The sequence below is a fragment of the Mus musculus genome, chromosome 2 (assembly GCF_000001635.26).
Source record: "Mus musculus strain C57BL/6J chromosome 2, GRCm38.p6 C57BL/6J".
Classification (NCBI taxonomy): domain Eukaryota; kingdom Metazoa; phylum Chordata; class Mammalia; order Rodentia; family Muridae; genus Mus; species Mus musculus.
Window position 1 is genome coordinate 118,587,978 of NC_000068.7, and position 22,517 is coordinate 118,610,494.

At 45.4% G+C, this 22,517-nt stretch overlaps 1 protein-coding gene and 1 pseudogene across 2 annotated transcripts in view; both read left to right on the top strand.

Moving 5' to 3' along the window:
- Window positions 6,033-7,214, top strand: Gm14016 (predicted gene 14016; annotated as a pseudogene).
- Bub1b (BUB1B, mitotic checkpoint serine/threonine kinase) overlaps window positions 10,225-22,517 on the top strand; it is a 43,391-nt gene continuing 31,098 nt past the window's right edge. The window contains exons 1-5 of one of the 2 annotated variants that reach the window (XM_006498622.3): window positions 10,225-10,484; window positions 12,161-12,307; window positions 17,437-17,496; window positions 18,567-18,711; window positions 21,806-22,002. In XM_006498622.3, the coding sequence (XP_006498685.1) occupies window positions 10,471-10,484; window positions 12,161-12,307; window positions 17,437-17,496; window positions 18,567-18,711; window positions 21,806-22,002 (563 nt within the window). In that variant the 5' untranslated portion in view covers window positions 10,225-10,470. The remainder of the gene's footprint in view (window positions 10,485-12,160; window positions 12,308-17,436; window positions 17,497-18,566; window positions 18,712-21,805; window positions 22,003-22,517) is intronic. The other variant, NM_009773.3, reaches the window with a different exon arrangement.

The window sequence follows — 22,517 nt, forward strand, 5'->3', positions numbered from 1 at the left end:
ATTCCCACCTCTCTCTCTTAGAATGCCCACTGACTTCCTCAATTCCTTCCCAGCAGTGGAAAGGTGGGTACAATTTCCCAAGTAGATTAGGAAAACAAAGCACCTTTCTGCTGGTTTGCACCGATTCAGGCTGTAGTGGTTTGAATGAGAACATCTCCCATAGGCTCAGATACGTGAATATTAGTCTTCAGTGGCTGTGCCACTTGTAGAGGTTATGGAACCTTTAAGGAATGGAGCCTTGCTGGAGAAAGTATGTCCCTAGGGGAAAGCTTTGGGAGTCTATAGCTTCACTCCACTTCCAGTTTTCTCTTTCTCCTGCTCCATCTCTGCCCTCTCCCTCTCTTCTCCTATCCTCATCCTCTGCTCCATCCTGTGTGTAGATGGAGATAATGATGTCTCAGCTGCCTGCTCAAGCTGCCTCATACCAAGCCAGCCCACTGTTATTTCACTCTCTCTGGAATCATAAGCCAAAATAAACTCTTTCTTCCATAAGATGCCTGTGGTCATGACATGTAGTTAATTAGTTAAATGGCTGGATTAGTTAAATGGTGAATTAAACGGCTTTGGCTTCCGGCACGTGTGCTGCACCCACCCAAGAGCTCTGGATTCACAAATGAAAGACACACCAGTTAGTTTTGATATGCCTTGACTAGCTCAATGGTTGGGCACTTCAAAACCTCCCTGCAGCTGGCTAACACTCTCCTCCCGTATTCCTGGCTTAACACATTCTAAATCCCTATTTTACATTTGCTGCCCTGTTACCTTCTAGGCAGCCCCTCCCATAGGGCTACCTTCCCTTTCCATCTACATGGCTGGATGATTTCTCTCCTGCAGCTCTTAAATCTGACCCCTCTGCCTCCGGGTTATGGTGATTCTCCTGTTCCTCTCCCACTCTCCTTGGTCCCTTGTCCCACCTCCACCTCCCTGCCCAACCATTGGCTGTATGGCAGGGACCTTCAGCATCTGGAAGCATGGCTTTTGGGAGCTGAATTAAGACAAAGCATTAGAACCGATCCCCAACAATGGTATCTTATCAGAGGTGCAGGGGTCAACGCCAAATGCTGAACAGAAGCCAGAAGCAGGACATACTTGGTTCAGGGAGGCCTGGGCCCCTCCCTGTGTCTTTGGATTGCAGGGGAAGATAACTTTGTAATGTACCTGCCTCTGGATTCTTTTCTTTGTGCTTTGGCTTAGAGAATGTGCCAAAAGGGACATAGCAGAATGTCCCAGAAGCAACATATCCTGAAGGTCCCACAGAGAAGGGAAACTGTTGTGGTTCTGCACTGGTGCTGAGACTGGGTCATCATCTGTGGATGGTCAAAGGCACAGTAGGCCAGGGTCTCCTGAACAGCCCTTCCAGCGCTCTTGATACAGCATCTCCAATGGTCCTCAATCTCTTAAGGTTACATCAATAGAAGTTCAATGTTGGCCAATTCTAGCCTACCCTCCAATCTAAGTGAAAGAGAGAGAAGAAAAGGGAGAGGGATGAGACAAAGAGACTTTAGGGAAAATGGTGTAAGTGGGAACGAGGTCAAATTAGCGAATCTCCTCATTTAATCCTTCTCTGATTCAGTTTACTGCCTACATTCAGTCAAACTGCATTGTTTCTAATGGCATGGGGATCTCTGACTTCTGCCCTTTCCTCAGAAGAGCATTGAGGAGCTCAGACTGACAAGAGTGTCTTTCCCAACCCCTATGCCCATGGCCTCTCAGAATGTCAAAGTGAAGCTTCATATCGTGTGTACGAAGGAGGCAATGTCTTGAGAGAGCTGAGCCAAGGAAGCCTGCCCAGCCTAGAGGCAGTGAGAGCCAGCTGCAGCCACTCTACTAGACACTCCACCATCCTGTCAACCACCCATGTCTGCTGGTTCATCTTGGAACCATCCAGGCCAGGTAGTGTACTATCATCAGCTCCTGGAATACAGACCCAGTGGTACAGTGGGGTCCTTGAGCATGGGGTCATTGGACCAACACCATTGCTCTTCCTTGGGACCTCCAGAGGTCTGGCACACAGTGTTTCAGGTAAATTAGGACAGCAAGGCTTCTTTTTGTTGGTGGATTTGTAGTGTTGGGGATGGAATCCAGGACCTTTCATGTGCTGGGTAAGCATTCTACTCCTACACTACACCCACAGCCGCTGGTATTTTGTGATGGGATCTCTCTTGTTATGTAACCTTACAGTGGCCTGAAGCTAACAACTTCCCCCTGCCCTCATGCATCCCTCTTGCCTTGGTACTGGAACCCTGACTAGGGGTGTTAATGAGGAAAAGAATAGACCCAACAGAAATGACAGCCATTGTTCAGGGAAGCTGGGATATTGAGGAAAGACTAAGACTCTCCAAGATCAGCCAAGAGCACAGAAGTGGCTGGGCTGATGAGAGGGAGAAGCAACCTCAGCTGTATACTTCCTGCCAATCCCTGAACTTACCTAACCCTGCATCTTGTCTTGTTTTTTTCTCAATTTTGATGGAGAGGGGCTACTTTGTTCCACAAAGGGTCACCTGTAGCCCAGGCTAGCTTGGAACCCACTGTGTATTTGAGGATGACCTTGCATATCTGGTCCTCCTGCTTCCACTTCCCAAGTGTATTAGTTAGGATTTTACTGCTGTGAACAGACACCATGACCAAGGCAACTCTTATAAGGACAACATTTAATTAGGGCTGGCTTACAGATTTAGAGGTTCAGTCCATTATCATCAAGGTGAGAACATGGCAGCATCCAGGCAGGCATGCCGCAGGAGAAGCTGAGAGTTCTACTTCTGAAGGCTGCTAGCAGAATACTGGCTTCCAGGCAGCTAGGATGAGGGTCTTAAAGCCCACATCCACAGAGACACATCCACTCCAACAAGGCCACACCTACTCCAACAGGGCCACACCTACTAATAGTGCCACTCCCTGGGCCAACCATGTACAAACCATCACACCAAATGTTCAGATTAAAGGCTGCTATTTTCTCTTTACAACCCTCCCCTATGGCTTTGCGTGTTCTCAGCCTGTGGTCTCTTCTGACTTTTTGGTCCTCTTCTGCCACATGTTGGAGAGTTAATAACTGGTACCTCCCTGTTCTGCAGAGGCATTTACTGCATATATCAGTGGAAATTTGGAGTCAAGCTATTTCCAGTGTTGAGATCGTGAAAGTAGGATACTTCTGCAGAAAAGCAGAAGTATGGTCTAGAAAGGAGCTTCCACTGTACCGAAGAGAAAACCCCAGGTTTTTGTGGAGAGTTCCCTAGTACCCTGTCAGTAACAGCTATGATGGAGACACTACTGGGCAGCAGCCAGCAGCCCTCAGTCCTGGGCCAATGTGCTTTTCCATCCACCACTTCCTTTCTTCTTGGCAACAAGTAGGTTGAGTCATTATACCTCGGTTTCATTGGTTCCCCCACCTCAAGACACCTAATCATTGGAACCTTCAACAAGTCTCCGCTGTTCTGATTGGCTGAGCTGTTGTCAGGGTAAAGGCCCCAGAGTATCACTGCTTTCCCAGATGTAGGATTCACTGATTTTGAACACTGTTTCAGTATCCATAACTTTGTTCCCCTGACCTCACTTCTACCTCTAGAGAGACTCTGTAGCAATGGAGTAGTTAAATCACTTTGGCTACCAGTGGGTTGTGCATGCACACCTGCCCAAGAGCTCTCTGGATTTGCAAATGAAACACACACACACACACACACACACACACACACACACACACACACACACCAGCTAATTTTGATATGCCTTGACTAGTTCAATGGTTGGCCATTTCTAATCCTCTCCATGGCTAGCATACATTTATTTTGTATTTCTGGTCTAACTTCTTCAAAAATCTATATTTTATCTTTGTTGCTCTGTTACCTTCTGGGCAGTACACCCCCCCCCATCTCCCACCTGCTATAGGGGCTTGGTTCTGGATGCTTTGATCTGTGTTTACTTATGCTGAAGGTCCTCCCCCCAGTTGTTTTTTGATCTATCAATAAAGATGCCAGTGGCCAATGGCTGGATAGAAAGAGGAGGGACTTCCAAGGTTCCTGAAGGCTAGGGAGAGAAAGAGAATCAGAAGACTTGGGGAGAGTAGAAAGGGATGCAGTAGTGGAGGAGATAAAGCCAACCAGCCATGTAAGTTTTTGGGTAAGTGGCCTCTCGTCACTTCCCTGACTGGGCCTTGAGTAGCAGGGGAGGATTTACAAGTGCCCAGTCATTGAATCAGCCAAGACATTTCAAGATTAACTGGTGTGTGTGTGTGTGTGTGTGTGTGTGTGTGTGTGTGTGTGTGTGTGTGTGTGATGTGTGTTTCTATCTGCGGATCTGAAATAGCTCCTGGACAGGTGTGCTCCTGTGACTCACTAGGAGCTCAAAGCGGTGTAGCAAAAACTCCACACTACAGGCCACATTCTCTTTCCACCTCCATTGTAGGATGCTTTCTCTCCTGCAGCACCTAAATCTGATCCTCTGATCTCCTTCTGAGTCCTAGAGATTCGCTTCCTCTCCTCCCCCAGGTCCTTGCCCATGCAATCTAAAAGTTCTGCCTCTTTCACCTGGCCCAGCCATTCATTAGCCATTGGCAACTTTATTTTCCAATCAGAGCCAACTGGGACCAGACTTCCTTTAGCATCTGAACATGCAGAGTCCCATATGATTCTGGGAGCTGAATTAAGACAAAGGATTAGAACCAAACCCCAACCGCTCTCCTCTTGTGATTGTCCAATAAACAGTCAATCTAGGAATGCCCTGGATTGGACCCTGACCCTGGACCCTGAGTCCCCCCATCTTTGGACAATTTGTCATGCCAAAGAAAAATTTGTACAACCCATGAAAGCAAGGCAAAACCGGTCAATCTGCCACTGCAGAGTCACACTCTCACAACACGGAAGAGAACATATACAACCACTGAATCCATCCAAGAGCCACTCGTGCAGAAAGATATGGCTTTGACAAGAGTAAATAAATGTAAGAAATCAAGAGACCTGCTACGACAGTCCTAGGCTGTCAACATCGCTGACATTCTACCAGCTTGAAATTGAAATTCTACCAGCTTACAAAAAAAAAAAAAAAAAAAAAAAAAAAAAAAAAAAAAGATTGGGTTGCACTATGCAGCCTGGACTGTCTGTGTAGACCAGGCTGATCTCAAACTTACAAGGCTCTACCTGCCTCTGCTTCCCAGATCATTGGACTAAAGGCAAACACCATTATTTCTGGCCTGAATTTTCTTCTATCAAACCTCCCTGTTAAAGTAGAAAAGCTGTGGAGGGGGCAATATGTTAAATAACACATTCCCAAATCCATCCTGGAAGAAGAAGCATGGAGAAGTTTCTTTATGAATATTCTAGAGGTACTGTCTCAGTTAGGATTTTGTTGCTATGAGGAGATGCCATGACTAAGGTGTCTCCTATAAAGGCAGTCATTTAATGGGAGCTGGCTTACAGTCTCACAGGTTTAGTTCATTGTCATCATGGTGGAAAGCATGGCCGCACAAAGGCAGACTTGGTGCTGGAAGAGCCAAGTGTTCTAGATCTTACCCCAAAGGCAGCAAAAGGAGACTGTCCTGCAAGCAGCCAGGAGGAGACCATCTTCCACACTGCATGGAGCCTGAGCATGGGAGACCTCAAGACCCACCTACACAGTGACACACTTCCTCCAATAAGACCACACCTCCTAACAGTGCCACTCCCCATGGCCAAGCATTCAAACACAAGAATTTGAAGATGCCAAACGTATTCGAACCACCACAAATACCAATGTAATTTTCATCATGAGGTTGGTAGAATAATGACTCTTCAAATGACTCCTGTGACTATGTCAGCTTATATTGCCAAAGGGAGCTGGCAGATATGATTAGGGTTTAGAATTGGGGTGTTGCAGGATATTTGATCACACTGTGAACCCTGAGATTATGTTATTTACTGAAAAGCCTTTTTCTAGTTGTGGTGTGGGTTAGCCCCTAGCACCTACACTTAACCCCTCTGGCTGGAATAAAGACATGCCCTTAGTATACATCTTTAATCCCAAACAATGAAAGTAAAGCTAGTTTGTAGAAAGAAGCGTCCCTGGGCGAGCTGCGAGGCTGCCACACTGGAGAGGCAGCCAAGCGGCCATGTGAAGTGAGATGTCCAGCCAGATTTGGAATCGAAGCCTCTTAAAATAGCAGATGGTTTGGACTTCAAGACGGGACACGCGGGGGCCTCAGCCACCTTCCCAATGCAGTGCTCAGCATCTTTCAGGTGAGAATGTTTTTGGGTGCTCAAAGGCCATCCATGTAGGATTGTTGAGATGTCTACTTCGAAGACTGGGAAGCATAGCCATGCCAAGGTCCAGCTGGTTGGCATTGACATTTTTACTGGGAAGAAATATGAAGATATCTGCCTGTCGACTCTATTATGGATGTCCCCAACATAAAAAGGAATGACTTCCAGCTGATTGGCATCTGGGATGGGTACCTATCCCTGCTCCAGAACAGCGAGTAGGTACGAGAGGACCTTCTTCTGCCTGAGGGAGACCTTGGCAAGGAGATTGAGCAGAAGTATGACTGTGGAGAAGAGATCCGGATCACAGTGCTGTTTGCCATGACAGAGGAGGCAGCTGTTGCAGTCAAGGCCATGGCAAAATAACTGGCTTCCAGGGTGGCGGTGGTGGCAACAGTGATCCATGAGCCTCCAGAGGCCCCTCCCCCAGCCAGATTCTGCTCTGGCTGGGCCCTTGGCTGGACTCCTAATCAGTTTATTTGACATTTTATTTTGGTTTTCCTCACCCCTTCAAACTGTCAGGAAGACCCTGCCCTTCACCTAGCTCCCTTGGCCACAACTGAGGGAGCCACAGCCTTAGTGAAACTCCCTGCCTCTTCTCTCGCAGCCCTGATGGGGGAGAGGGATTTGGGTACTGCATGTGGTTTAGGTTTCCCTCTCCTTTTTTTTTTCTTTTTAATTCAATTTGGAATCAGAAAGCTGGATTCTGGCAAATGGTCTTGGGCCCTTTAGCCCACTCCTCCCCAGTCTGGTCCTCTGTTCTCCATAGTCCTTCATCCCCAGCACCACGGTACAGACTGGGGACCAGCCCTCTTCCCTGCCTGTGTCTCTTCCCAAACCCCTTTAGGGGCAGTGAGAAGCGGTGGGGACAGGATTCCTCCTCAGGCATCTGGGAAGGCCTTGCCCCATGGGCTTTACCCTTTCCTGTAGGCTCTCTCCTTGACACATTTGTTAAAAATCAAACCTGAATAAAACTACAAGTTTAATATGGAAAAGAAAGAAAGAAAGAAAGAAAGAAAGAAAGAAAGAAAGAAAGAAAGAAAGAAAGAAAGGAAGAAAGGAAGAAAGAAAGGAAGGAAGGAAGAGAGAGAGAAAGAAAGAAAGAAAGAAAGAAAGAAAGAAAGAAAGAAAGAAAGGAAGAGAGAAAGGAAGAGAGAAAGAAAGAAAGAAGCAAGAAGCATCTTTGATTGAAAGTGACATCTAATTGAGTGGCAGACAAAGTGACGAATCAGAGGAAGATTTGGCAGAATAGAATATGCCCAACTCTCATGAAGAGAGGAAAGGGAAGCCACTTAAGAGAGAGTAGCACCGAGAGGAAGGAGGAAAGAAGGAGGGAGTTTACCACGACAGTTATAGGGAGTCAGGTTGCAGAAAGAGAACAAGCCGGAGAATGGGAAGGAGCCAGAACATTAGTATACATTACTACAGGCAGTATGAAGCCAAGCAGAGCAATTCAGGAAGAGACCAAGAGAGAAGCAAAATTGAATCAGTCAGCTTGGAGAAGAGTTTTAAGCCAGAACAGTTGAGTTGACCAGCCAGCCAGAGTTTAGGAAGAGCTAGAAAAGATGAACTTATTCATCATTAATTGTCAGAGCTTGAAAACTTTCTAGGCCTAGATTAGAGTATATGGAGGTTAAAGCTTCCAGGATCGGGCCTAGTAGTAAGACTAGCAGACGGAAGCAGTAAGCCTCGGAGACAATTACTCCAGGCAAATAAAAGATACGATTACATTGAGGGGTAAAAGTTTATGCTGAATTCTCCAGGTGGGCCCCATCTGAGGTAATGAGCCTTTAATTTCCTGACTATGATCAGAGAAAGGCAAGTAATGCTGGAAGCCTGGATGAAGAGATGCTAGATCCCGAGCTCTGAGGATAAAAAGGGAAGCATGAGCCAGGGGTGACAGTGAAGCCTCTAGAAAACTGTCGAAGGAGAAACACACTCTCCCACAGCAGCTCTAGAAAACAAGGCAGAATTCCCCAAGCCTCAGTCAACCCAGAGAACCCGTGCCAAACTTCTCATCCATAGACCAGAACACAATGAGTTTGCATCATTTTAAGCTATTGAGTTGTGACATTTCCTACTTGTGCATCAGGAATACTGATGCACACCCTTAAAGATTCAAGGTGCAATCTGATAGATGAAGAAGTCCTGAGGGGAGCTGTTCCACATAACCCAGCATTTCAGAAACAACCAAACACTAAATCTCTAGTCTCCTATAACACGTATTGGTAACTTAAAACCCTGTCAGGAGCATCTCATCACTATTTAGCCCTGTTTTCTATATGATGGTTAGGAGAAAGTGGAGTATAATCTGGCACTTTTTGATGGGGCAGCATAGAGGTCCAAGAGTAGGGAGCTGGGTGAGGAAACTCACTGGATAATGGTGGAAATAGAGAGGTGGGAATCTACCACAGACACACACCTCAGTTGCTTCAGAACTTGATTTGTTCTGATGGGTAGATTGTGCCAACTCGTCCTTTCCCTCAGGTTCACTGTCTTCTGTAGAGAAATTCCCATGGCTCCCCTCTCTACTCCAGAGCCTAGTTGGAAGTTATATGCTCAAATGACTAATTTATCTGTTTCTGGTCTGGGTATCGACGCCCTGACATTCCTTGTTTGTTTGTATACCCCCGCCCCAACAAACGGAGAAAAATTTGACAGAATGGGCTATGTACACCTCTAAGGAGACGAGAGAGGGAGGGAAGATTGAGTCTTAAGGGAGAGGCAGTGCAGTAAGGAAGAGAGTGTAGTACAGGATACAGCAGTCCTGGAGAGCAGTGCAGTATTGTTGCGAGGGAGAGTAGAGCAGCACGGGAGGGAGAGGGAGGCAGGTTGAAAAGAGAACAAGCTGGACACAGGTAAAGACAGAATGAGCAAGAGATTGAGAAAGAGCCAGAAGATTAGGAAATAGAAAAGACTGCTAGAGTGAGTTTGAGGCCAAGCAGAGCAATTCAGGGGCTGGGAGAGAAGCCAGATTGAGTCAGTCAGCTGGGAGAGGAGTTTGAGCCAGAACAGCTGAGTTGAACCAGCCAGGTAGACTTCAGAAAGAACAAGAAAGGGTGAGCTTATTCAACAAAATTGAGAGGCTGACCTAGATTAGATCTTATGGAGGCTAGAATTTTCTAGGAGTGGATCTAGGTCAGCAGATGGAGGCAGTAAGCCCCTCAGACAACAATCACAACAGGAGAATAAAAGTTATTTTTATAGCCTGATCTACAGAGCGAGTTCCAGGATAGCCAAGGCTACACAGAGAACCCTTGTTTTGAAAAACAAAAACAAACAAAAAACAAAAGCAAACTTTTTATTGTGAAGTAAAGTTGCCCTGGATGGTCTTGAAGTCTTGGTCCTCACATCTCAGTCTCCAGAGTAGCTGAACTATAGGCCTGCATTACCAAGCCTTTAGCTCCAGTGAGACAGGCAAAGCGCTTACCCTGTTTGTATTCTGTGTTAGATCGTAGTTTACAGGACATCTGGTAGGCTGCATGAGAGAACAAATGGTACACTTCCAAGAGAATTTAAAGGAAGTTGGTCAAAGTTGAGAAGTTGTAGAGGTCAAAGGGCTTGCTGGGGAAAGGAAGTGCAGTGCTAAACCAGGTCTTGTGTAAAAGAGAAAAACGAGAACACAGTCTTTCCACAGGAAACAGCTGGGTGAGAGTGGCCTAAGGATCCCTGGACAGGTGTTAAGACCTGGGGCTCAGACAAGACCTAGGCGTAGCACAGTTAATTGTTCGGAGCAACCCAGAAGAGTAATGTACTCAAAGACACGTTATGAAACTGAAACCATCAAAGAACCTCTTGTTAATAAAGTGTCTCTCCCTGGGTTCGAAGGCTTGTCTTAGAAAGGAAACACAGAGCAAACTCGAAGTGCCTGAGCACGCTGCAGTGCTAGGACAACCATTGGTCCTTGCACCTCAAACCTGAAACTACAACTCCCATTGTGCATTGCGCAGCGCGTGCTTAAACCCGGGATACACTACAATCCCCAGAATGCTTTGGGAGGAGCGGGAGCGGGGAGCGGCGAGGCTACGTCTGCGTCAAGAGACGTTAAATTTGAAACTTGGCGGCCCGTGCGTGATGGGGGCGTGAGGAGGCTATTCTGAGAAGGAATCGGGTGCGTGGTTTTGTTTAGGAGCACGGGGTGACGATCTTCGCAGCTCCAGAGCCAGCTGAAGGTTGAGGGAGACTCAGTTAGCACTCGGAGGATAAAGGTCTGCGGAAGGGCGAGAGCAAGTATTGGGAATGCAGGATGGCGGAGGCGAGGTAAGGACCGGACGCAAATTGCTGCCGCTGGGTGCTCGGCTGGCGAGGGGAGGATCGAGGAGGTCGGCCAAGAGCAGGTCTCCCCAAACCCCCTTCCCAACGGCGTGGAGCCCTGCATCCAGCCAGGGGGCAAGACTGGGAGAGTTTGGAATTTGCCATATGATCTGGTTCTGAAACTCACCTCAGCCGTTTTTATTTGACCTTGAACATGTTTACGGAGGGGTGGGGGCACGCAGATATTAATGCTGCTTTATGGAGTTCTGGGAGGATTCAAGATGTTTGTAAAGTACCTGCTTTCAACTAATAAGTGTTCTCACTTTGCTAGCAGCTTAGGGATCTGAAGAGCAGAGCACTTGCAGCTTTTCCTCATCATAAAATATAGAGGGTTTTTCTAGGTTAGAATTTAAGATGCATTTCAATTATGGAACTTATAATAACTGGGTAATTGCTGTCATAAGCTGTCATTCATGGAAGAGAATTTATCGACTACCATTTTGAGCACTGAAGGCGAACAGTAAAAGACACAAAATCCCAACCTTTGTGAAGCTTAAGTTCTGGGGAGGAATGAATCGGGGTGTGTGTCGCGGATGGGCAATAAGACATGTTTAACATCAGATAGAATCAGTATTAACAAGTGTAAAGCAAGAGAAGACGGCATTGGAGGTAGAACTAGTGTGGTTTCAGAAGGGTTTGGACATGTAACTCAGGAAGGGCACTTGTTCAAGGTACATAAGGCCTTAGTTCATTACCCAGCAATGAGGCTTGGGGGTGGGGGAGTCGGGGCAGAGGGAGATTTGAACAGAGGCCTCCCTGATGAGATGGCACTTGGGTCTGAACTAGAAGGAACTAGTCACGGACAGGTGAGATGGCTCTGTGGATAGAGATAATTGCTAACCAAGACTGAGGACCTGTTTGGTCACCCCTCCCCCACCCCCGAAACCCCATGGTGGAAGGAGAGAAACAACTCTAAGGTTGTGGCCTGACTTACACACACACACACACACACACACACACACACACACGGCGGGGGGGGGGGGTGAGAATAAATACATTTTTGTTTTGTTTTGTTTTTTGTTTTTTTCGAGACAGGGTTTCCCCTTATAGCCCCGGCTGTCCTGGAACTCACTATGTAGACCAGGCTAACCTCGAACTCAGAAATCCGCCTGCCTCTGCCTCCTGAGTGCTGGGATTAAAGGCGTGTGCTACCATCACCCGGCTTGTTTTGTTTAGTTATGTTTTGTTTTATAAATACATTTTTTTTTTAAAAAAGAGCTAATCATGTACGTATTTAGAAACAGGAGTGGATGCTGCTACTGGTGTCTCATTGTCAGTGGGAACCCATGTCAGACATAAAGCTGCTAGTTTTCTGTTTTTTGTTTTTTTCTAAATTTAAGTTAACTTCGCTAAACTTAAGATGCTTTTAAAAATTATTTTTCCTAGCTTTAACTTTATTTGTACAATACTGTCACCAACACCCTTGCCATGTTCTCTCTTGTGTTGAGCATTTACTTGTAGAGCGTGGGATAGGCTCTGAAGCTGAAGAGAATGATGATGCTCCTGGCGAACCAGCTGCGTCCAACCCCAAAGAGCCAGAAATCCCCTCTCTGAAGATGTCATCACAGTACTGTGCTGTAACACTGTTGGCGTGGGCTTCATTTCTGTTTCCTTCTTCCCAGTGAAGCCATGTGCCTGGAGGGAGCAGAGTGGGAGCTGAGTAAAGAAAACATACAGCCCTTACGGCACGGGCGGGTCATGTCCACACTTCAGGGAGCTTTGGCAAAGCAAGAGTCAGCCGGCCACACTGCTCTGCAGCAGCAGAAACGGTATGTAGTGGAATGCTTTGTGTTCAGCTTGTAAGTCCCTGGTGTGATAGGCAGCATGGGGGTGAAGCTGCCGAAGGCCTACAGGCAGTGGCTCTCAACCTTCCTAACGCTGTGACCCTTTAATACAGTTCCTCATGTTGTGGTGACAACCCTTCCCCCCCAACCATAGCATACTTTGCTGCTTCATAACTGTAATTTTGCTACTGTTACGTATCTGTTGTATAAGAGATCTGATATGCAACCCTGTGTGAAGGTCCTTTGACTCCCAAAGCAGTTGCAGCCCACAGGCTGAGAACCACTGCCCTAAGGAATACTCTTCAGTGAGAGTATGGAAATCTGTTCTTCCGGTTTTCTGATTGCAAGCTTTCAATAGCATGAGATAGTATTTATTTCAGGCTAAAATGTAAAGTGTAACCATACTCATTGAATTAGATCTTTGAGAACCGTGCTTTTATGGTTTTGTTGTAGATGGTAGCATTCTGTTTTTGTTTTTGTGAGACTGGCTCTTTCTGGCTTAGAACTCACTGTGAAGTTCCAGGGTGGCCTTGAACTCAGAGAACCGCCTGCTTTTGCTTCCTGAGTGCTGGGATGACGCCATGTGCCACTGTGGCTTTATTTTATTCTTAGCGCTTGCTCTGGTGCCTGGAGCTTCGTCCTGCACTGGGCTCTCTACTTGTCTGACTCTCCTGCTGTCTGCTCCTGTCATGTCTCATCCCAGTCTCTGGCCTCACTTTTGCTTTTACAACGACCGTTGACGTCTCTTGCCTTCTCAGTGTCTCCTACTGTGATGTTGTAGACAGCCCGGAGCTTGAGAACATTCAGCTTATGATTGTAGGGCTCTGGGTGTGTGGAAATTATACTCATTTGATTGAAATCATACTCTGAAATGTGATCTTTTCAAGGATAATGGATGTGCAGGAGAGCTGCCTTGAGATGCTGGGCAGCTGCAGAGAGCCGTAGTACCCAGTGACCCTGAGTCTCTGGGGCTGAGCCATGTGCAGTGTGTTGTGTTGCTAAGTTGTGGCACCTGGCAGGATAGATGTAGCTAATGCTTTTTCACCTAGGCTGATTTCAGTGATGCTGGGTTCATCTGGATGTAATTCTGCTGTCAGAAAACAACGCTCTTCATTCCTAAATGGCCTTCCTTTTTCTATTTCCCTATTTTGGTTAATGTTACAAAACCTCATCTGCATGATTCTTATTCATTGCTCTCTCACCCCCATCCCCACTTTTAAAAAATTACTTATTTTCCATTATATGTATGTATGTGTGTGAGTATGTGTGACTACAAGTTCCCGAGGGGGTCAAAAGGGGCTTTGATCCCCCAGAGCTAGAGTTAAGGGCTGATGTGAGCTGCCCAGCGTGGTGTCCTCTGCAAGAACAGTGGGCTTGTAACCCTTGAGCCATCTCTCCAGCTCTTCAGGGACGGGGCCCCAGGGCCTACCACTGAGCTGTCCGCATAGTGCTGGGAATTTCTTTTGAGTATAATTTGGGTACCGTGATTGCTCAGATCTTTGAGTGTGCTGTAAGACAGTGAGTGCATCGCACCATAAGATCTTACTTTAGGAAGTTCCCTCATTCTCCTCAGTCCGTCTCCCCTCTTCGTGAAGTGCCTGCTGACTAGATAGAATTCTGTCAAGATAAGTTACTTTGGAGTTTTGTTGTTGGTTAGCGATAGGGTCTTGCTCTATAGCCTAGACTGGCTTCAACTTGTGAGTCACCTCCTGCAGTCTCGCAGATGATGGACTTGCGGGGCACGGGTGTGTCGTATGTGGCTCCTTCCTGCAGCGGAAGTGTTGAGTACTTCTCTGTCGCACGTGTCAGCGTCCCTTTCTCTCACAGCTGAGTGAGTACTCTACCACACACCAGATGCTGGACAGTAGGCTCGGTCTTTTGTTCTTTGAAAATCAAGTCAGTGGGTATTTGACGAGGCTTTTTGTGGACATACTTCCCACCACCACCACCCTTGGAATGCAATTGCTGGGTCATGGAGTACCTTAAATCCAGAGCCATAACGGCAGGTGATGATCTACCAGATAATTCCTCTTTTCTCTAGGCTATTATGATTGCCTCCCAGTTCCTACCTCCATTTTGGCTTCTTAAAACCTGTACTATCAGTTCTTGGCAGGAGCCATGCCCGGTTTATATTGTTGTTGTTGTTGTTGTTGTTGTTGTTGTTTTCTCATGTGTATACTTGGCCTTTTTTAAATTAGAGGTGTAATTCTTTCGTGTCAGGACGATTTTATTTGTTTATCTGTTGTTTTTGGAAAGAACTTCTCCAAGTATCCTAGGCTGGCCTTGAACTCACTGTGGTATCCAGACTGGCCTTAAACTTTCAGCCTCTCTTGTGCAGCAATTACAATTATAGACATATGACACCTTGGCTATTTTATTACTATTTTAAAGGGCTTTCCTTTTGTTTGTTGATTGGTTGGTTGGTTTTGGTTTTTTTGAGACATTTTTTTTTCTCTCTCTTTCTGTAGCCTTGGCTGTCCTGGAACTTGCTCTGTAGACCAAGATGGTCTCAAGCTCACAAAGAAAGATGGGATTAAAGGCTTGAACCCACCACTACACCCAGATTAAAGTTTTCTTTACAATACTTACTATATATATATATATTTTTTTACTTGACACTTTCATATGTTTATATAATTATCTTGGTAATTTTCACACCCTCCCTTTTCCCCTCTTATTCCCCTCTGATTCCCGCCCAACTCTTCTTTATTCCCAACAAGAACCATCCCTATTTTCATATCATTTTTGTTGTTTTGTTGGGTTGTAGGTTTGTGTGTGTGTGTGTGTGTGTGTGTGTGTGTGTGTGTCCCACTGAGTTGAACTAGGGTTGCTTCCATGAATCATGGGTTACTCTCCTACCATGTGGGTTCTGGGATCCCACTCATGTCCTCAGGCCTTGCCGTGAGCACCTTTGCCCACTGAGCCATCTTTCTGGCCATTTCTTGTTCAGGTCTGTGCAAGTAACCACAGCTGCTGTGAGTTGGTGGGGAGTAGCCATGCTGTTTCCAGGAAACAGGGTTTTATGATGCTTTTCTCCATTCATCTCTCTCCACCCTCTCCATGTGATGTTCCCTGAGCCTTGGAGGCCGTGATACAGATGTTCCATTTAGAGCTGTGCACCCAACAGTTGCTAATTCTCATGCTTTGATCAGTTATGAGTCTCTGCCTTCACTGTCCCCCACTACAAAAAAGCGTCTCTAACCAAAGCTGATAGAATTCTCTCTTCTGACCTCCATCGGGCCCCTATATACACACACCCTCACAGACAAGCACTATATTACCCAAGTGGTCGTGCACGCCTTTAGTCCTAGCACTGGGGAAGAGGCAGAGACAGGCGGATTTCTGTGATTTTTGAGTCCAGGCTGGTCTATGAAGAAAAACCCTGTCTCCAAAACAAAACAGAAACCTTTAAAAATATGCATATAAACAAACCTAATAAGTAATATTATGCTTCCCATTTTATAGGTGAAGAATCAGAAAGCAGAGAAGTAGTTCCCCAGTGTCTGAGCTGACTGTAGAACTAGGTTTTGTTTATTTTTAATAAGCTTTCATGGAGAGCCCTGGCCAGCCTGGAACTCACTGTGTAAATCAAGCTGTTCTCAAACTCAGAGAGAGATCGCCCTGCCTCTGCTCTGAGTTCTGGTGTTAGAGGACGCCTGCACCACTGCCCGGCTCAGAATCTCATCATCTCTTCATTTTATGTATTTATTTAACATTGCTGGACTTTTCTTGGACCCACCAGTAGATGAATAATGACACACTCATGAATTTTTATTGTAGCTTAGGCTACCTCCCTTTTTTATTAGCGTAGGCTACCTCATCTAACTTAGTTAACCTGACTATTCTAGTTTCTCCTCCACTGGCAAACCTTTCTCGTCTCTCCCAGTCCCTGTCTCTGCCTGCAAGTCCCGCCCTCCCTTCCTACTTAGCTATGGCTGCCAGCTTTTTATTAAGCAATTGAGAGAGAGTGAGGAAGGTGCTTGTTTACAAAATGCTGAGGCGTGTGGTGACCATAAGAACGACAGTGTCAAAATCCAGCCAGGATTCAGCTCTCTGCCAGGACAGAATTAACAATTGGATAGTATAAAGACAAGCTTCACACAGTGCATCGCAACAATTTAAGACTTATCTTTATAATTTAAAATTGGTATGTGTGTGTATTTGGGTGTGTGCATGTGAGTTCTAGGTGATTGAGCCACCTGATGTGAGTGCCGAACTGAACTTGGGTGCTGTGGGTTTGGTTTTGTTTTGAAAGATTTTATTTTTGGAAGGGTGGGGCTGGAGAGAGGGTCAGTGGCTAAGAGGACTTACTGCGTTTGCACTGGATTCAGATTTGGTTCCCAGCCACTCATGGTGGCTTACAGGCAACTGTACTTCTCTCATGTTCTTCCTGCCTCTTTGGGCACTGCATACATGTAGCACCCATACATACATGTAAGCAGACACTCATACATAAATAAAGCTGTAGGCAGCTGTGAGTGCTTGGATTCAGACTTAGGTAGTCTGCATGAGCAAGTAGAACAGACTCCGTGTCCAGTTGGTCGACTGGTTTGGGAAGGACTAGGAGCTGTGTCCTTGTTGAAGTGTTATTGGGGGTGGTCTTTGTGGTTTCAAAAGCTCACACCAGGCCCAATTGGCCCTGTCCTCCTGGTGCTTGTAGATCAATACCATAGGCTCTCAGTTAGGCTCTCTCTAGCTGTGCCTGCTGCCATGCTCCCTGCCATGGTGGTCATGGACTCTAACCGTCGGAAACTGTTAGCCCCCAGTAAACTCTCTGTCAGTGGCCTGGGTCATGGTGTCTTATCACAGCAATAGAAAGTAACTGAGACAGCACTCTCCAGAGATGAATCATCTCTCTAACCAAAACAGTAATTAATTTGGTGTGCTTTTTGTTCTTTTTTTAAAAAGCTGGCTTCAGAATCTACTAGGGTCTTGAGTACTGTGCCACTGAGTTAAACCCACTCTATTCCTTTTCTGTTTAACAAATTCTCAAATTCTAGTCTAGTTACTTAAGTCACTATGAACTCATTGAGAAGTGAATAGAAATAGAAAGGAGACCTGTTTCCTGGGGCTGTCAGAACTGCATGTGCTAACACACCCTGTTTCAATTCCAGGGCATTTGAATCTGAAATCCGCTTTTACTCTGGAGATGACCCTCTGGATGTGTGGGACAGGTGAGGATGTTTATATGGAGAGAACAACAGAGACATTCACAGAGGAGTGTTGTTGGCCTCATTTCTCAGGTAGAGGGATATGGCGTGGTGGATGGAGCAGACAGTACTGTTTGGCAGAACATTCTGGAACAGCCATGGTAGTTTTCCAGCCAAGGTTTGTTGTGCGGGGCTGTGCATAGAGCCCAGAGCTTTACATTTGCTAAGGAAGGGCTGTACAGTAGTTAAACTCCATCTTCCCTGAGGTGCTTAAGGCTGGAGCACGATACAACATGAAGGCGCGTGTGTTACTGACTCTTTCTTTAGAGTGTTTATTACAAGCGCTTCATGAAAGCTTGAGAGAGAGAGAGGATCGGTACATGTTATTGAGAACTTCTAAAGAAACATACTTTGAATATGTTAAATATTTCTGCTTAAAAATCCAGAGTAGAGGGGACTGGAGAGATGGCTCAGTGGTTAAGAGCACTGACTGCTCTTCCAAAGGTCCTGAGTTCAATTCCCAGCAACCACATGGTGGCTCACAACCATCTGTAATGGGATCCGATGCCCTCTTCTGGTGTGTCTGAAGACAGCTACAGCATACTTATATACATAAAATAAATGAAAAAATCTTTATAAAGAAATCCAGAATAGAAGAAGGCTTGAGCAATTGTCCATCTGTTAAAAGCGCTGGCTCTTCTTCCAGAGGATTGGGTTGGCTTCCCAGCTCTCATAGCAGTTTACAGCCCTGCAGAACTCCATCCTGAGGGATCTGATGCCCTCTTCTGGCCTCTAGTGGCACTGCACAATGCAGTATCTAGGCACACATACACACAAATAGTAAACTAAGTAAATCCAGAGTAGATTGGGTGTGGTGGAACATGCCGATAACCTAAGCATTTGGGAGGTAAAGGCAGGGGAATCCCTTTGAGTTGAGTCTGTCCTGGTCCACATGGTTGAGTACAGGCCAGCCAGGGCTATATAGTGAGACTCAAAAACAAAAGCAAAAAAATCCATTCAGAGTGAGCCTTAGAACCAAAGCAAAAGTATGCATCAGTGCAAAATAATGTTCTTTTCCTTCTCTTCTCATTCAGATATATTAATTGGACAGAACAGAACTACCCTCAAGGGGGGAAAGAGAGTAACATGTCAGCGTTAGTGGAGAGAGCGATAGAAGCACTCCAAGGAGAGACGCGCTATTATAATGACCCCCGCTTTCTCAGTCTCTGGATCAAATTGGTGAGTGTCACCAGAATATTAAATTGACAGTTTTCCTGTAGAGGTATCTAATTAATAGGCAAAAGTGGAGTCATTTAGCCAGTAATGATTAATAAGTCTTTGTATCTATTGAGTTGCTTTGACTTAAAGATGTAACTATAACATTGTTGCAGGATGTTTATTTGATCACACTGTAAACCCTGAGATTGTGTTATTTACTAGAAAAGCCTGTTTCTAGTTGTGTGGCTCAGCCCAGTTACACTCTAATCCAAGAATGTTGTAGGATATTTGGTTGTACTGAGAGATTGTGTACTGGAAAAACCTGTTTCTAGTTGTGGTGTGGCTTAACCCCAGCACACACCTTTAATCCAAGAACTTTCTCTTTATTGTAAACAGTATTAAATAAAGTCAACCGTAGGTCAAGAGGAGGAGCAAGCAGTTGACAGGGAGTGAACCTAGAAAAAACGATAGAGTGGGAGGGAGTCAGGAGAGAGGCTAGAGAGACGCACAGGAAGTAGAAGGGAGGGACATCCAGCTTGAAGGGGTTGCCACTGGAGTGGAGGAGGAGAGCGGCTTTTTCCTTTTGGGAAGTCGGCTGTGGAGGAAGGTCAGCTGGGTGCTTTCCCTGACTCTCTGAGCTAGCAGGCTTTCACCCTGGCATCTGGGCCCAGAGTCTTTATTGGTAAAATTGAACTTTTGAGATTTTGTTAAAAACGGGATAACATCCTGAGGCTTTGTGCTTTAAGATGATCATAAAGTCTGTAGATTTTTTTTAAAAAATGAATATGGGTTTTTTTGTCTCTTAGTTGTAAACATAGTTGAACCATGTAACGGTCTCCCGGTCTTCGAGGACAAACCTACAGGACGAGCTTTCTTGGTGAATCTAGAATTCCCCTCTCTCCTTTAGGAGAAACACTACTGTAAAAGGTGATATTTTAGTGTTAGTGGTATTTGGACATCTTTCTCCCAGGATATCACTATAGCCAACATTGTCTGCCTCTTGACATGCTCTGTCTTTATATCTAAAGCACGCCTGAGGAGTTTCTCCATGACCGTATCTATATCATAAAACAATCCCGAGGTCTCTCAGACATTAATTTTGTTGCATTTACCTTAAAAGAAATTTTAAAAGGAAGGGTGTTTAGAATTGTTGGCAGTCACATTATATAATGAAATACTGATATTTGAAACTGACAAGATTTAGAGCTGAAATATATTCTTGGGGACTTGTCAAACTTCAGCTAAACCAGGTGTGGTGGCTCATACCTGTTTGTCTTAGCAGGAGGATCTTGAGTTTAGGCTAGCTTGGGCTACAAAGTGAGTTCCTGGCCATCCTGGACTATCATAGCAAAGCTAAAATAATAATACTGCTAAAATCATGTCTAAGAAGTCATGTGATTCTTATTTCTGTGGGATGTTGGCATGTTTTGACATTCTAGTGACAAGTTAGAATTCACCTGAGAGATACTAGTTACATGACTGTATTTATAGCAAAGGATTGTTCTCAGAGAGCACAGAAGCTGTGCTCCCTGCTGGCTTAGCAAGACTTTTGTCCTTCATTCTGTCCTGTGTAATATTTGTGTGTATGTGCCTGTGTACACACACACACACACGAGAGAGAGAGAGAGAGAGAGAGAGAGAGAGAGAGAGAGAGAGAGAGAGAGAGAGAGAGATCTTGTGTCTCTTCCAGAGGACCCCAGAGTTTGGTTCCCACCAGTTACATCAGACGACTCACAAATGCCTGTAACTTTGGCTCAGGGGAGTCAGCACTTCTGGTCTCTGAGGGCACCTGTACTCAGGTGCACATACAACCCCCCCCCGAATTAATAATTTCTTAAGAATCAATGAGAATAATTTCTTTGTTCAGTTATGTTGTCCTGATGTTAGTAAAGGGGAGTAATGATATTATCTGGTGAAAAGCGTAGTGCAGGGCTAGCTGACTGAGCTCAGTTATAGAGCGCCTCGCTAGCATGCCTGAAAGCCTGTGTTCTGAATGGCTTTGCTCCATTCACACTCAGTGCTTCCTTCAAGCCTGTCTTCTCTATTAAGACAGTCTCCACAAAGGTAGAAAGCATTGTTACCTACAAATTATCCCTGTCTCTAACCACGGTTTTATATGACTAGCCTGGAACAAATGAAATAGTCCATTTGATAAATCTGGACTGAACCAGACATGCCATCTAAACATCTTTAATCTTATTTTATCGTGCCTTTTGGTGATAGGGTCTTGCCATATAGCTCTGGCTGGCTTGGAATTCCCTATTAGACCACGCTAGCCTCAAACTTTGGAGGATCTTATTGTTTCTAATTTCAAAGTAGTGTAACTACAGACTTGTGTTGCTATGTCCAGTTTCCATTTATATTTTTAACAAAAACCATTATTACTTCATAGTTTAGGTTTGTAGTTGTGGTGGTTTGTATATGCTTGGCCCAGGAAGTAGCACTATTAGAAGGTGTGGCCCTATTGGAGTAGGTGTGTCACCATGGCTGTGGGCTTAAGATTCTCAACCCTAGCTGCCTGGAAGTCAGTATTCCACTAGTAGCCTTCAGATAAAGATGTAGAACTCTCAGCTCTGCCTGTACCATGCCTGCCTGGATGCAACAAAAACAACAAAAATTCTACACCATACCTGATCTTACAAAGTTTCTTAAATACAGACAGACTTGACCAAATCTTGCCTTTGCTTTTAACTCTCTTAAGCCCAGAATGTATTTACTATCAGACAGAAGCAAAGTGAGTTAGTTTGCCATTCAAGGCCTGTGACAGCGTTTTCCTCTGGATTCCCCACCTTGCCTGCCTGGGTAGACTTTGTCTTCGTCTTCACTTAGGCAGCCCGAAGGAGAATTGCTCTTCCCTTCCCATTCTGTATCTGATGAGAGTCCAGTTCCTGTGCAGGCCAAGTCACACGTCACCTCCTGTTTGAAGCCTTCTGTTCCCTTGCCTACTTTCGAGTTGATCTCTTCTCTTTCTTGGGTCTTTATCCCAAGTGTATTTTATACATATTCTTCAACGCAGGGATTGCATGTAGCTTCCCCAGTGGCTGTTTGGCACATAACCGGCATTTGATAAGTGAAAGGAAATTGGGTAACTGTTATTCTTTTTAACATATTACAGGGACATTTGTGCAATGAACCTTTGGATATGTACAGCTATTTACAAAGCCAAGGAATTGGCGTTTCCCTTGCCCAGTTCTATATTTCATGGGCTGAAGAATACGAAGCTAGAGAAAATTTCAAGAAAGCGGACATAATATTCCAGGAAGGGATTGAACGCAAGGCTGAGCCCCTGGACAGACTGCAGTCCCAGCACAGGTAAGCTGCTTCTCCAGAGCCTGCCTTAACGCTTATTTAAGTATCCAAAGAGTTCTCCGTTGTAGTAAATTTACTTAATTGCTATTTGGCTTTTAAAGACTCTCTTGTCTTACTGTCAGATCCATTTAGGTGTGCGTACATGTTTTTACCATCTTGAGGATGGACTGACTCCATTCCCTGTCCACGAGTCCACCCAGTCGTGCTGTTCTTTATAGTTAATTTCTGTTCTTTCCCCAGCCCTCACAAACGCCTACCTGCCCGTCAATTCTGTAGTTTTGATTTCCCGGGATGTCACAGAATAGCCAGTATGTAACATTTTGAGTTTAGTTCCTTTAGCTAATTGTGCTTTTAAGAATTCCTCTTCTGGGCTGGTGAGATGGCTCAGCGGATAAGGGCATTGACTTCTCTTCCAAAGGTCCTGAGTTCAAATCCCAGCAACCACATGGTGGCTCACAACCAGCCAAAAAATGAGATCTGATGCCCTCTTCTGGTGTGTCTGAAGTCAGCTACAGTGA